The sequence below is a fragment of the Echeneis naucrates genome, chromosome 13 (genome assembly GCF_900963305.1).
Source record: "Echeneis naucrates chromosome 13, fEcheNa1.1, whole genome shotgun sequence".
NCBI classification, from domain to species: Eukaryota; Metazoa; Chordata; class Actinopteri; order Carangiformes; family Echeneidae; genus Echeneis; species Echeneis naucrates.
In genome coordinates, this window is record NC_042523.1 from 4,740,624 (window position 1) to 4,754,423 (window position 13,800).

Below are 13,800 nucleotides of genomic sequence, written 5' to 3' on the forward strand. Positions count from 1 at the left end.
GCCAAGTTACTCGCTACATAAAAAACTACACTTCCGCGCTCTACTTTCAAAATAAGAGTCGCAATGGACGACGTATGGCGTGACAATTTTTTGAGGAATCTTTATGGAGTCCATCTCGTAATTTAGAGATTATCATTTCTTTAACTGTTTTTACTTGATAAGTACCATTTTAAAAATGACCCTATCTGCTTGTGAGACCGTTTAGTCAGAAATTTGCTTATCATTATTTACTTTATTTGTTGATCTGCCCTCTTTTATTAAAACTTAAGTCTCCAAATGAAACAATCTTTCCTCACACATTCACACTGATCATCGAGAGCTAATTTTTGTGTCATTTTGATGCTGCTGGTCTCACATCCCACTGTGGCATCCTACATCAATATGTCTAGATCAATTACCAAATCATCATGCATCAATCATGATTTCACTTCAGACTAATTAATAGCCTAGCCCAGTGGTTCTCAAACGTTTTTGGTCATTCCCCACTTTGTGGGGATTTTCAACCACCACTTGACAAATTACATTTTATTTTATTGAATTGCAACCGTGAATCCTGGACCCAGATAGCTCTCATCATATTCTCTTTTCAGTTGGGTTTTTGGTTGACTTGGCCCGTCGGTCTTGTGTATCACACATGTATCCATGTTGCTCTAGGCTACCTGCTAAATTTTCATTTACCTTTACATTTTCTCCCGGTATCCTAATGCTCATTAATCATTTTAGCCATTAATTATTACTTCGTTTGGGTGTGGGTGTTTTTGTTTGGAGTGAATTGTCTTTATTGTCAATAAAGAAAAGCATTTACAGTAAGATGCGCATGAAATTCAAAGTTTCCTCCCATTTGTCGCGGCCCACCTGTCATGTCTCCATTCCCCAGCAGTGGGTCACGCCCACTTTTTGAGAAGCACTGGCCTAGCCTATTATTTTCACCAACATGTCTTCATTCATTCATCCTTTGCTGCTTATCAGTTTCCAGATCAAGGATTTGCACAGAAAGGCCCCAAGCCCGGGGACTGAACCGCCGACCTCCTTGTTATTAGACAACAGCGCTAACCACCTACAAACACACACAAATATTATCTCATGTGACCATATCACTGCAGTTAACATTGGAGCCTTTCTTCCTTTGACTTTATTAATTTCATGATTTTACTTTGAAACAAGAACTCTCACATTTCCGGTAATGATCTGACTCATTCTCTTTAATTTGATGTCGCTTGTATCGGCCCTACAGCTGTTACTATAGCAACAACCTCTCGACTACCTCCGTTCGTTCGTGATGTTTGGAGGCGGCAGAGAGAGAGAGAAAAAACAAAAACAGTAATCAACAAAGTTCTTAAAAAAACTGGCAGCCCTATGTTTGCACATTTTATCTAAATCTTGCTAACAGATGATCTCTCATCTGACAGAGGCTTTCTGTGTGATCATCTTAATAATTCATTGAGAAACGGTGTGCTACTGCTGGCACACGTTTCAAATTGAGGCCAGAGATCATTAAGTAAAGCAGAAGGTCTAACCCCTTCTTTTTTTTAATTATGTGAAGCAATACCATTGCGACTGTGTTTGCTAATCGATAAATTGCCAGTGTAACTATTTCAGCCCAAGAAAGCGCCTCCATAAATTAGGCCATTTCAATTAGTCAATTAAGACAGATTTATAGTCGCCTATAATAACACTAAACATCCAGCCTATTATTGAAATTGACTTAAATCCCTTTGTGACGTCACATTTATGTTGGAAGTAGCTGTATGAAAATTGAGCCTGCCATGCTGAGATGCATCGGCTACACCTTCTCTTCCTATGATATCTTTTTTTTTTCTGGTTTTCAATAAACTAAGATGGCGACGGCAAAATCACAATTCGGAGCCATCAAAATTTCCACTCACAAGTCATGTTTGGCTTGTGAAATCTAACTAGTTATAGGCTACTTTGTTTTAATGTCCATCACTGTGATCCCTGGAGGTAAACAAACTTGACGACATGACAATCTGTAAGTGGAAAGTGTTGTTGAAACAGCTTTTCCTTCAAACATTCATATCAGTACCAGTTAAACATATGTGTGCTCATATGAACAGTGTTTGTCATCTTTGTCTCAGATCACAAGTAGGATTGTGGGTAGGAGCTTCATGAGGTGCAATGCTAGATTTATTTAGAATATACTGACAAAAGTTGAAGTATTATGCCATGTCGGATCCTAAATATGTTTTCCTGATGTGTTTCATAAGAAAGACCATTAGGGGCAGTTAACACTCAAAACAAAGCAGTTTTAAAGGTTTTTCACAAAAATATTTTACTGATACCAATACTACTATTATAACACAGATAATGGCTTACACACAAGTGCATGTTGAAGCCAATGAGGCCTGCGTATGTGTATTACGTTAATTTATCATATGCTGTAGATCATGCTTGAGTGGAAACTTTATATAGTTCACACGTATAGATGTTTTTTTTTCTCTTTGTATGCGGATTATTGTTTAATGATAGTTTATACATGTCAAAGTTTAGAACTCCTGCACAGTACTGTAGGGGCTAAATATATCATTATTTATTGCAAACTGGAAGCCCAGTCGTTAGTACTAACATCGATGGATAGTTGTAAATGGTTTGCATCTCTTGCAATGGCATAAAATCAAACTTGGTAAATGCTCTAATATGATATGGAGTCTAATATGGAGTAGCCTGTGCCCAGATGCAAACAAAATCTGCCCTTTTTCCACGTTATTCATGTTAATATTTTAAAAAATATAGAAGAAAGGTTTTTATATTTTGATGTATATAATATAGGTATTTGAGATGTAAAAAAAAAACACGTCGATGTTTTCCTGAAGCAAATAATTAAGTCCTGACGGCTCATATGTTTGGTCCGACCGGAACAGACAACACTTGGGTCAGCCAGCAGAGCCATAACGCGCATGCGTGATGACGTAGTCTGTTATTGTCATGTGACAGACTACGCGACACTATCACTTGTTGCCAAGTAATACTTTGTAAGTGAAACATGATGAAACACCAGAGAAACCATTCTGCCGGTTTGTGGCTGGGGTTCAACATCCTATAAAGGAAAGGAGCGGTGAACGTTAAATCCTTTAGAAGTGGATTTGAGCTGCCAGGTGAGAACTAACATAAAGTTAGCATTAGCATTCGTCAAAGCAACGGAAAACGAAAGTAGACTAACCTGACAGGAAGTGTATTTAAATCCATTAATGGCACAGTTGATAATGGGTCAAAAGCATATTCTTATAAATAATGAGATACGTTGTTGTTGTTAAATCATGATGAGTTTTCAACATTTCACTCTGTTCCTAATGACTGAATGAGTGAAGGCGTTTACATATATAAATTCTGAATGTAATGTCAGTGTTTAACACACATTCCCTGGACCAACGGTGAGTTTTTAGCTTGTTGTAAATGGAACAGCTCTAAAACATAAAACCTCGCAACTTAGATTCATAGTTATTAGTGTCTGATTGCGTCTTAAATATTCAGTCTTATACTTATCCATGAGCGGTGGATAAGGGTTGTCTTCTCAAAACTTTTATGAATGGCTGTTTCAGAGTCGTGGGGCATCAACAGCAAAACCATGGCAGTCATGTTTCTGTTCTCTGATCTGAAAAGGTGGAGCTCCCCACCTCCCCCCACATTACATGGCACAGCAATTCTGTTTCATGACTCCTTCTCCTTCAAATGTTCTGGTTCAGTGAAAATAACTCAAAACACACCTGCTTCTGCACAGGCTTTCTTTTAAGTATGCGTTCTCGACAAAGGACCTCCCATCTCGGACTTTTGCTCCTGGCCTCTCAGCTGTTTCAGGTGGGCCTGGACAACATTCCACCCGTCACTTTGGCTGTCCTGGCTCTCAATGTCTACCTTTATCTGTTTCCTGCAGCTCCACTGATGAAGGTAACGCATTAATAGAACACTAACACTGTAAACAGTTTATAGAAGTCACTATGAGAGTTGTCAAATACAGTGTATTTTAGTTAAAATGACTCACAAAACTATTATTTAGTCAGTTGAAAAACTATTAGGGATGAACTTTAACCACCCTATCTTCTTGTCTAATATGAAAATGCTACTTTCTTTGTTTGTTGTCTTAGTAAAGAGTTGATAAATAAATACATTAAATAAATAAAATTAGGTTATTTTACATACTGGCTCAGTCATCAGCTGGACACGTCAATAGTGAAAGGCACTACTTCGTAGAACTGCACAGAAATGATATTACTAATATGAATATTACTGTCTATCCATTCCTCAGACCTGTGTGAGCGTCCAGCAAGCATATTGGCTGAATGATTGGCGTCGTCTTCTGTTATCCCCACTGCATCATGTTGATGATTGGCATCTTTATTTCAACATGGCATCATTCCTCTGGAAAGGAATAAGGCTGGAGCGACGGCTCGGTGGAGCCTGGTTCGTCTACCTGCTGTCTGTTTTCTCTCTGCTGACCGGATTAGTCTATCTAGTGTTGGAGGCATTACTGACAGAGCTCACTCAGGACCATTCCTATAGCATGAGCTGTGCTGTTGGCTTCTCAGGTATGAACTCTCTGCAAAACTCCAAGATGACCTATAGCATAGTTGGGATGAAAGCTTCAACTATTATAACTACAAGTACACATGAAAATAAACAAAAATAATTGAGAGCAGTATTAAAAAAAAAAAAAAAAAAAAAAAAAGCATATTGAATGACCTCGCCATACTGCAGCCCACTGCAGATTTTTTTTAACAACATCAAGCGACATTTATCTCAGTGTATTGTTGTTAATCTGATTGTGCTTCTAGGTGTCCTGTTTGCTCTGAAGGTGCTCTGTAACCATTACCACCCAGGAGGTGTGACCAGCGTAATGGGTATCCCTGTGCCAAATCAGTATTCTAGCTGGGTGGAGCTGGTGCTGATCCATATAACATCACCTGGGTGAGTCTTGAAATGCAACTTAGCAATATTAATAAATATGTTTCATCTCCAAGATATACTGAAAAAAAAAGTGTGATGGATGTACCATGTGCTAGCACTGCCAGGGTTAGCGCTTCTCTCTTCAATGGGATGACCCCATGGTAAAGGACCAGTTTATATATTCCCTTTCTTGGAAAATTATCCTTTGAACATAAATAGATTTAAAAGACCAAAGAGGCGGATCAGGTTTACAGCTTTTCTTAGTAAATAAGCAAACACAGGGACAACAGTGATCCATGAGAACAACCAACTGATGTGGTAGAATGTCATTATACTGTGCTTTCTGAAGAAACGGAACTGGTGGATAGTCACACATCATGTTTACAAAGACAACTGCTTCCTGAAGCATGTTATTACTTTTTAAATTATAATTTGCTACCAGTCATTAACTATCTTAGTTGAGTTGCTAAAGCTACCTTATCCGGTGACATTGTTCACATGATCAGTAAAATCCCCATCGACCCACATCTTCTGCACCTGGGCTGCAACATAAAGAGCTGTTCATTGAGTTCTGGCCTGTCTCCAATCCTACATTAGCTGATGTTTCCAGTGCTTGTGTTAATGCTTAGAGAAGTTGTATTGATGCATGCTGTCCGCTACAATAAACTCAACAGCCCAAAAGATGGCAGTGTTTCATCAGTTAAGCCTTCCTCTGTGCTCTACTTCTTCAGGACCTCATTTGTTGGTCACCTGGCAGGCATCCTGGTGGGTCTGCTCTACACGAGTGGACCACTGAAAACCATCATGAAGAAATGTGCAGGTTTGTTAAGTGACATAATGATTTTTTTCATGAGGTTTACTTGCAAATTAGGTCTTACATACACAAATCCAAATACACGTAAAGAACCTTCTCTGAACTGCATTACTTCGTTTGTAAATATTTTCATCAGTGTTTGTGACATCGAATGGATATGCCTCCCCACGCAGCGCAAACAACAACTCTGCAGGATCTTCAGGTACTAAGAAGAAAGTTTGTGTATGTACACTGTATAGCCTAAAGCTAACATTGGCCAGACCCCATGGCCCCATGACCCCAGACCCCAGAAATAATTTTTGCATCCAGCACTTGATATGGTGTAGCTCATTGCTCTGTTCGAAAGATTTAATAGAGTGTATGTACTTACAGTGTGTCTCTTTGTGTTCATGTTTATAGGCTACAGTGAAGGATACTCAGGGTACCGCCCATATGCACGAGATTATGCAACAAACTATTCAACATCTTATATTGATGGACTGACGGAGGAGGAGCAGTTAGAGATGGCTATCAGAAACAGTATGAATGACAGAGGTAAAAGAAGAGTGTGTGGATGAGTAGAAGGTGATGGAGTGACGCTGAATTAGGAAGTGTATGCATTGAATAACATTTTGTTTTGTAGGACAAACCAGCCAGAGCGGAGCACCTCCTCCTTATGGTTTCAACCTCTCAGAGGAGGCAAGAGCTGAGGAGATCAGATGGAGAAGACTGAGGAGGTTTGACAGTTGAACTGCTGGGCAGTGGAGGGGAAGGAAGCTTTGATGATGTGACAAAGGAGGATCCAGACGCCGCTTCCACAGCCTGAGAAGGAACACCCTGAAGCTACAACCACGCAATGAGATGCATTTCTACTTTATCTTAATATGCCTGTGTACCAAAGAGTTAAGGTGAGCTACTATGAAAGGACTGGGAATAATTCAGGGGTCTTGTACAGGACTCTGTAACCTAAAATAGGTGCTTTTCAAATAAAATGGCATAGTGCCAGAGCATGTACAAGAATTGATGGATGATGAGCTATGGAGACCTTTTTGCTTTCACATATTGAGTGTTTTTTATTTTGTTTGTTTTTTTTTTTATTTGGAACTTAATGAAAGAAAAACTAACTTGGTCTGGACCAGGACTTAAAATCTATTGCCAAATAACGAAAGGCAGTAAACCAGCAGAAATCCATCTTGAATTTAAAAAGTTTTATGATAATGCTAATTAAAGTTTTTTTTTTATGTTAAAGCTATTCAGTATTTTCAAGTGAGGTATTTGTAACATAACTTTTAGCATACTTTCTTAGTTGATGAATGCAGTTTAATTCCATGTAAAAACAAAAAGAAAAGAATGAATATATATATATATATATATATATATATATATAAAAATGATGTGTAATCACCTCTTTTAAAAGGCTTAGCCCTGTGCTAGTGTCAAACTCAATAAAAATTCTCCATGTTCAAAGGAGAAAGTTACAAAAGCAACATCATAGAACGTTCCTGGCTCTGATTCAACTGAAGCCCTGAAGCATGATGGGATGTAGGACAATTTAAATTAGAGCCAAGAAACCAAACCAGCTACACATCACCTCCCATGGGACTCAAGTCATCCCTCATGATCAGGCGGTACATCCCAGTCCCTAAAGATAGTGTCTCAAGTCAGGATAAAGGGAGTAAAGGTTGTGTGTTAAATATCCAGACTCAGCGTTCCAACATCAGATGGATTTGACAGTTTGTGTAGTATGATGAATGTGGGAGCTGAGTGGAGGACAGGGCCTTTAGAGAACACCAACAGGGGGAGCTGTGGAGCGACAGAGGGATAACAGGACAATGGACGAGGATGCCACTGCAGTCTCTTTGTTTTATAGCATGGTTGTTTGTCAACGCAGCGTCATGGAATTATGTATGTAAGAGTCGGGGTAATTTACACCTACTTTGTAAAAAGATTGGAAGAGTTGTTTCTGTGAAGTTCTCAACTTGATACAACAGTGTCACTGAGCATTCGAGACAAACCATAAGAAACTAGGTCTTTCTGGTTTACACATGGAGGCTAGAAAGGGAGCTTCAACTACAGGATTCTACTTTCAGGCAACAGATCTGTGTATATATCCCTGAGGAAGACTGTATCTGACAGAATGAAACGCAACATTAGAGGGATCCAATTGAACTTGTTCTTTACACAGATGGCATGGAACAGAACAAGAAAATAGCACTGATGTTTTTCATCATCTTTTTAATGTTGATGCTTTTTAACTGTCACTCAAACAGTCCCTGTAAAGTTTACATGTAATTGAACACAACCTGCCTACTGTACCTTTACTTGAATGACATAACCCTAACCCAAAAGAGTATGAATGATTCATAGTTAAAGAGCAAAAACACTTTCTTTGATTGTAGAGAAATATGCCACTATGGCAGAAAAATCCACTGTGTGCCAAGTAGAAATGTCATCTACCTCTAAAAGGGCATTAAAGGTCACGTTATAGAGATCAGAGCAGTGAGACACAATTTGTCGGCGCTGTTAAGGTTATGATGTTTGATTAGAATGTCAGCTTTTCAACACGGTATCTTTGAAGCCGCGAGTAACCCAAACACACCGAGACAGGGCTCAATTTGAGACAGGGACATGTTGGTGGGCTGTGAAAAGGTTTGACCTAAAATACCCTGCAACTTCCTGAAAGAGCTCAGCAGAGACATGCCACCCCACTGCCATGGTATGCATACCCACTGATCCCTCCAAAGAAAATGACACCCTCCAATAAATCCAACGTGAAGGTCAATTTGTCTTTGTGTCTGCCAATACCAGCTCTGATCACGATGCACTCCCACAAGACCAATTAGTGTGCTAATTCATAAAGAATACAAACCCAGAGTTTTGGTTTTGATTAACTTCATCACAGAAAAATCCTGCTCTGAACTCATAAAGTCCCTTGGAGAAGGGTATTAATTTGTGTAGCGGTATAAACCCAGGGCAATTTTTTTAGAACAGTTCTGTCACTCGTGTACCAGCGTTGCACAATGGAGTTGATGACTTTAGAAACTTGCCACTCTGTTTATAGGATAATCTCATGAAATCCTCCCATCACTCCCAGCCCACCCTCACCCTCCCACTTATAAATATCCTGCTGACTTTGTTCTCCACGTTGCCTGTTCTTTCCCTTCCTGTTAAGTAAACAAAGGCAAATAATTACATGGGTGTGCAACCCATGTAATTATTTGTTGATTTAGGCTCTTTTCTAATCATCCGGAATAACCAAACTCGCTGTACAGTAAAAACGTGTTCTCGCCTTACAGTATTCAACAGTATGATGGGCTTGCCCTAATCTCCTGGATCTGGACCATCATGACGACAACTTGTGAGAAATCAATGTGAATGCACTTGATTATTTCTCCATTATAAATAGTCTTGAATGTCTCATCAGCTCAAGGTTACAATCATATGTTGCATTGTAGTCTGTATGACTAAACAACCAACTATTCAACTTACTTAACTGCAACAATTATGCAGTTATTTATAAAATGTGTTTTTGTATTATGGTGGTCAGTGACCAGTCTTATCCACCTCATCCATCATCAGGAGTAGAAAGGAGAGAGGATTTCCTCAGCTAAAGCTGATGTTCAAATTTAGCTTCTCAAAAACTTGACTCAAAAAGACAAAACAGGAAAGGAGAAAAAAAAACATACAGCCCAAACATTCTCTCCTTCATCCATCAGCATCATCAGTTAAAGCATAAATTATTCCTGTCTTAGCTCTCTCTCAGCCACTTTATTCAATGGAAATGTTTGACATCTCAAAGCTTCTAACTTTTTTGCTTCTGTTTATTTCATCCCTTTTTCATTGAGATATTCAAGTCTCATTTATATAGATCAATATAAATTCTGAATATACTAGAACAAACAGAAGGTAACCAACACACACAAATAAACAATAATAAAACAATCTTAAGATGCACGTCAAAAAAACAGACTGGACGAAAAACTAAACCCATTCGAAGTGATTCTAAAATTCAGCACATTGTACAGATGTCCCGTTCTGAAGCAGTGCATGTTTCTGTTTTATATTTAACCACCAGACCAACAGTAACTTCACAAAAAGGTAGCAGTCACAATACATCTGTGATAAGTTAATATGTGCAGACACATTGACCTGGCAGGTTTATTGGTCTGCCTTTGAAACCTTCTTCAGTGTTGATCTTAGCTGAGTTTAGTCCACCTTCTTCGCTTTTTCAACTTCTGTGTCGGTTTTCTAATAAACTGCACTGCCAAAGTGACTTTGACTACATAGAAAGAGCAGAGCTGAAGACTGACACACATACAAACATGAAACTGACTGCATCCCTAGAGCACAGCCAACCTCTGATGTTCCTAAGGTGGAACATCGACTGTCCAGAACTTGACTACCTCCTCTGCAGCGATTTGAGGGGTTCACAAGAATACTTAACACCATTGTGGTCACACCTTCCAGTGTTATAAAGTAAAATTTGCTCTTCCACATCTTTTTTACCGTTACATCCTGTGCCGCACAAACTCCCTCTCACATTTCTCTTTTGTACTCTTCTGTGCCGCAGCTCCTCTATTTACTGCCTTTGGATTTTTTTCCCCTTTGAATTTTCATTCCTCCCCGGTGTCAGCACTCGACTCCCACTTTTTGTAAGTCTTTAGTCCCCTCTCCGCTCTGTATCACTGCATTTTTTGTGCAACTCACTGATGTACTCCTACTTCCCTGATATTTCTTCTGTTTGTCTCCAGATTCATTTTCACACTATTTGATCTCACACTCCATACCTTATTTTTCACAATTCCTGTCTCCTTCACACACCCACACAAGCTCAGACTATATCTCTCCTCTCGAGTTGCCTGCAGAGCCAGTTTTTTTCTTTTTTCTTTTTCTTTTTTTGAACAAGCTGAGTTACTTGCACCTTGATGCATCTCAGCTTTCTGGGTGACCCATTTCTGCAGAAAATTACACATTTTCATGGTGTGACTTGAAGTACTGTAAAGTGTTTTACCACTTCAGTTCAACAGTACACCTTTCACATTCCAATATGGAGTACCCGGGCCTGCATGGGAGTCTGACTAAAGACACATTTAACGATAATCTAACTGGATAAGTACATTTTCCTTTTGTCTCTGATGACACTGAATCGAACTACCCACTGAGAAAGCCGAAGTCGAAGCGACGTCTCCCGTGGGTGCAGAACGTTACGCCAGGTGACGTCTAATCAACGTCTATTATTGACGCCCACAGGATGTCCGTATCGGGTCTAGTTGTAGTCCAAATGTGTTCGTTGTGGATGTCATTTGTATGTCCAATGTAAACTCATTTTAAACATCCGTTTTTTATATTGCTCCTGTTCTGTGCATAACTGTAGTCCCATTTCAGAAGGTGATATACTGTTCCAGTTCATTTTCCTATTACTTCATTTGATTGTCTCAGCAGCAGATCAGTAAATGCATACAAAAGGTGTAATACATTCCCACTGCTAACCCGCTGCTGAGCCAAACGAAGCTAGAGGAAACAGGTCCTCTACCTTCTGGACACATGGGACTAGTCAGGTTTACCATAAATCACAATCCAGTCCCAACTTGTTTATTTCTATCTTTATTGCAAACAGGTCTGTAACACAATAAAACACAAATATAATAATAAAACTTGATAAACCGGAAAAGGTGAAATCCTGGAATCTGAATGGTTGTTAACTGTGATATATTGCGCATGTACCACAGCTAAAGCCTTGTCACAGCATATCATTCCGCGTCAGGGAAGCAACAATGTATCTGTGACAACAACCAACTGTTACAACAGGTAGCAAAAAGTAGCCGTTCTTCGCTCCAACGCCACTATGTTTCCATGACAACAACCAACTGATACACTCACTCATCTTCATCCGCTTTATCCATATCAGCTCACATCGGGCGAGGGGCGGGGTACAACCAGGACTGGTCGCCAGTCCATCGCAGGGCCATCACACAAGGTCAGTCAATTTAAGACAGACAGAGACAAACAACCACTCACGCTCGCATTCACGCCTACGGTCAATTTAACATCGCCAGTTAACCTATACATGCATGTCTTTGGAGGAAAACCGGAGTAGTAGACACAGGGAGAACATGCAAACTCCGCACAGAAAGGATCCCGGCCGGGAACCGAACCAACGACCTTCTTATTGTGGGGCGACAACGCTAACCACTACTACCTGCCAACTGATACAGTAGGTAGCAAAACTAAGTGGCAGCGTTTTGACGGATTTGACAAACAGACTAAATCAGTTGAATTCTCATGTTTAAGGTTAAATTTGACCTCCAGGGAGGGTTGACAACACAGGCCATGGTACACACTCATTGTACCACAGCTGAGGGGCCTCAGGTGATTAAATAAACAATAAAAATTTAAGTTCTACTAACAAGGTAAAAATACAATAATATAAAAAAGAACCAACCAAAAACAATACAGTCAATACAACCTAAAATCAGTGACTAGATAGAGACACTGCTAATGACAACATGCAGTCTGGTCCATACCCAAAAGGAAAATAAAAGTTCATACATTGAAAATCCACATATCACCCAAAACTAACACAAAATGAACGAATGTAGAAACACACCTGTCTAAGACTTTGTGGACACAGTCCTTTGTGTTCATCCCTTCTAATTTTTGGAATTTGCAGCACCTGTTGAAATAATTTTGATTGGAGGCATCACTGTGGTGGTGGGATCTGTGGTCATGTGGACCCATCACTGGGCGATATGTACAAAACGAATATCGCAATATTTTTGACCAAATACCTCAATATCAATATTTTGAGAGTATTGCAGGGATGGCCATTGATGCCTTCACAAAATATTTACACACTAAGATTTTTGATAAATGATCATCTGTAATGTGGATATAATGATAAAGTGGGTGAGATAAATAGAAAAAAATAGAACAGTTTTGTAAGGTGAGAAAATGGCGTAACATCTTTTTACTGAAATACAGTGCTGGGACCTGGACCTTTCAGTGCATCTCGAGCCATCACTGTGCTGTGACTTTGACCTGGACCTGAATTGGGAGAGATCATTCCTTGGGACCATATCATAACACTCAAACAGACTAACTACTGGTTGGCCAACAATAACGGCTGGAGACCAACCAGTAGCCAGCCGCTACTGACACTGTCCCTCGTATTGCTTCTTTACCTTGAGCGATAGCTATCCATGGCATGACCTTTGGCTGCATGTTGAGATCCTGAAAAACACAATGTTCTTACATTTCACAAGGCCTGATAAAACTACAAAGTAATGCGATTAACACTTAGGGAGTGTTGACAGGTATCAAGGTGCGCAGTACTACGCAGTATCTTCAGAAGCTAAGGCAAAATTATTAAAATGTAACAAAAAGGTGAGCATTGCTTCTGATGAATACTTGCTGGGTGTTGACGGTTCCCTTCAATCAGCATCCTCCCCCTCAATGCAATCAATTTTTGAGAAATGGCATCCTTTTGCATGACAGATAGACGACAGAATTTTTAGGCCACGATTTAAGTAAATTAACAGGCATCTGACTACTCCCAAGCAGACCATGTGCATGTAATCTAAGACGAATGAGCCAGCACAAGGAGTTCCTGCAGAAAGGAAGGGGCTAACATCACTTTGGTAGTTCCTGTACTCAATTCTAGAGAAACAGTCATCTGTTTGAGAAGTGCATTCCTAACCCTCTACACAAGTACCTCTGATTACACATCTCTCATAAGAAGCACAACCTTTAATACATTTGAGATATGCCCTTGCTGGTGCGTCATAGATGAGAGCATCAATTTTAACAGTGTAGGGCTGGCCTTTATCAACTATGAGATTGTCTTTGAGATGTTTGTACTCTGTCAAAAAGTCTTCCAGATAGTCTTCAAGTGGACTTGGCTTACTTTTTCCACTAAACATTGCTGCAAAAGGGCTTCAAACAGCCACACTTCACCAGTATGGGCCAAAATTGGACTCTGCTACTTTTGAAAAGTGGGATGCCATCAATGTTTAGAGTGAGGTGCACATCATTGTTGTCCAACTGACTTGAATAATGACAGATGCGCTTTTCTAAGCCATAGTATTTGTAGTCCCCCCCACATCTAGGTT

At 39.7% G+C, this 13,800-nt stretch overlaps 1 protein-coding gene across 1 annotated transcript; it reads left to right on the top strand.

Moving 5' to 3' along the window:
* The first annotated feature begins 2,953 nt into the window (after positions 1-2,953).
* rhbdd1 (rhomboid domain containing 1) lies at positions 2,954-6,704 on the top strand. The gene is made up of 8 exons (XM_029517159.1): positions 2,954-3,113; positions 3,737-3,903; positions 4,262-4,541; positions 4,788-4,920; positions 5,631-5,719; positions 5,850-5,915; positions 6,113-6,247; positions 6,336-6,704. The coding sequence occupies exons 2-8, from the start codon at positions 3,751-3,753 to the stop codon at positions 6,440-6,442; spliced, it is 963 nt and encodes a 320-aa protein (XP_029373019.1). The 5' UTR covers positions 2,954-3,113; positions 3,737-3,750; the 3' UTR covers positions 6,443-6,704.
* Positions 6,705-13,800: the final 7,096 nt, after the last annotated feature.

Bases quoted from the DNA above. Each gene is read 5' to 3' on its own strand.
- rhbdd1 (XM_029517159.1), top strand. From the start codon at position 3,751: ATGCGTTCTCGACAAAGGACCTCCCATCTCGGACTTTTGCTCCTGGCC. The intron at 4,921-5,630 runs GTGAGTCTTGAA...CTACTTCTTCAG, and splicing joins ATCCATATAACATCACCTGG to GACCTCATTTGTTGGTCACC. The intron at 5,916-6,112 runs GTACTAAGAAGA...TCATGTTTATAG, and splicing joins CAACTCTGCAGGATCTTCAG to GCTACAGTGAAGGATACTCA.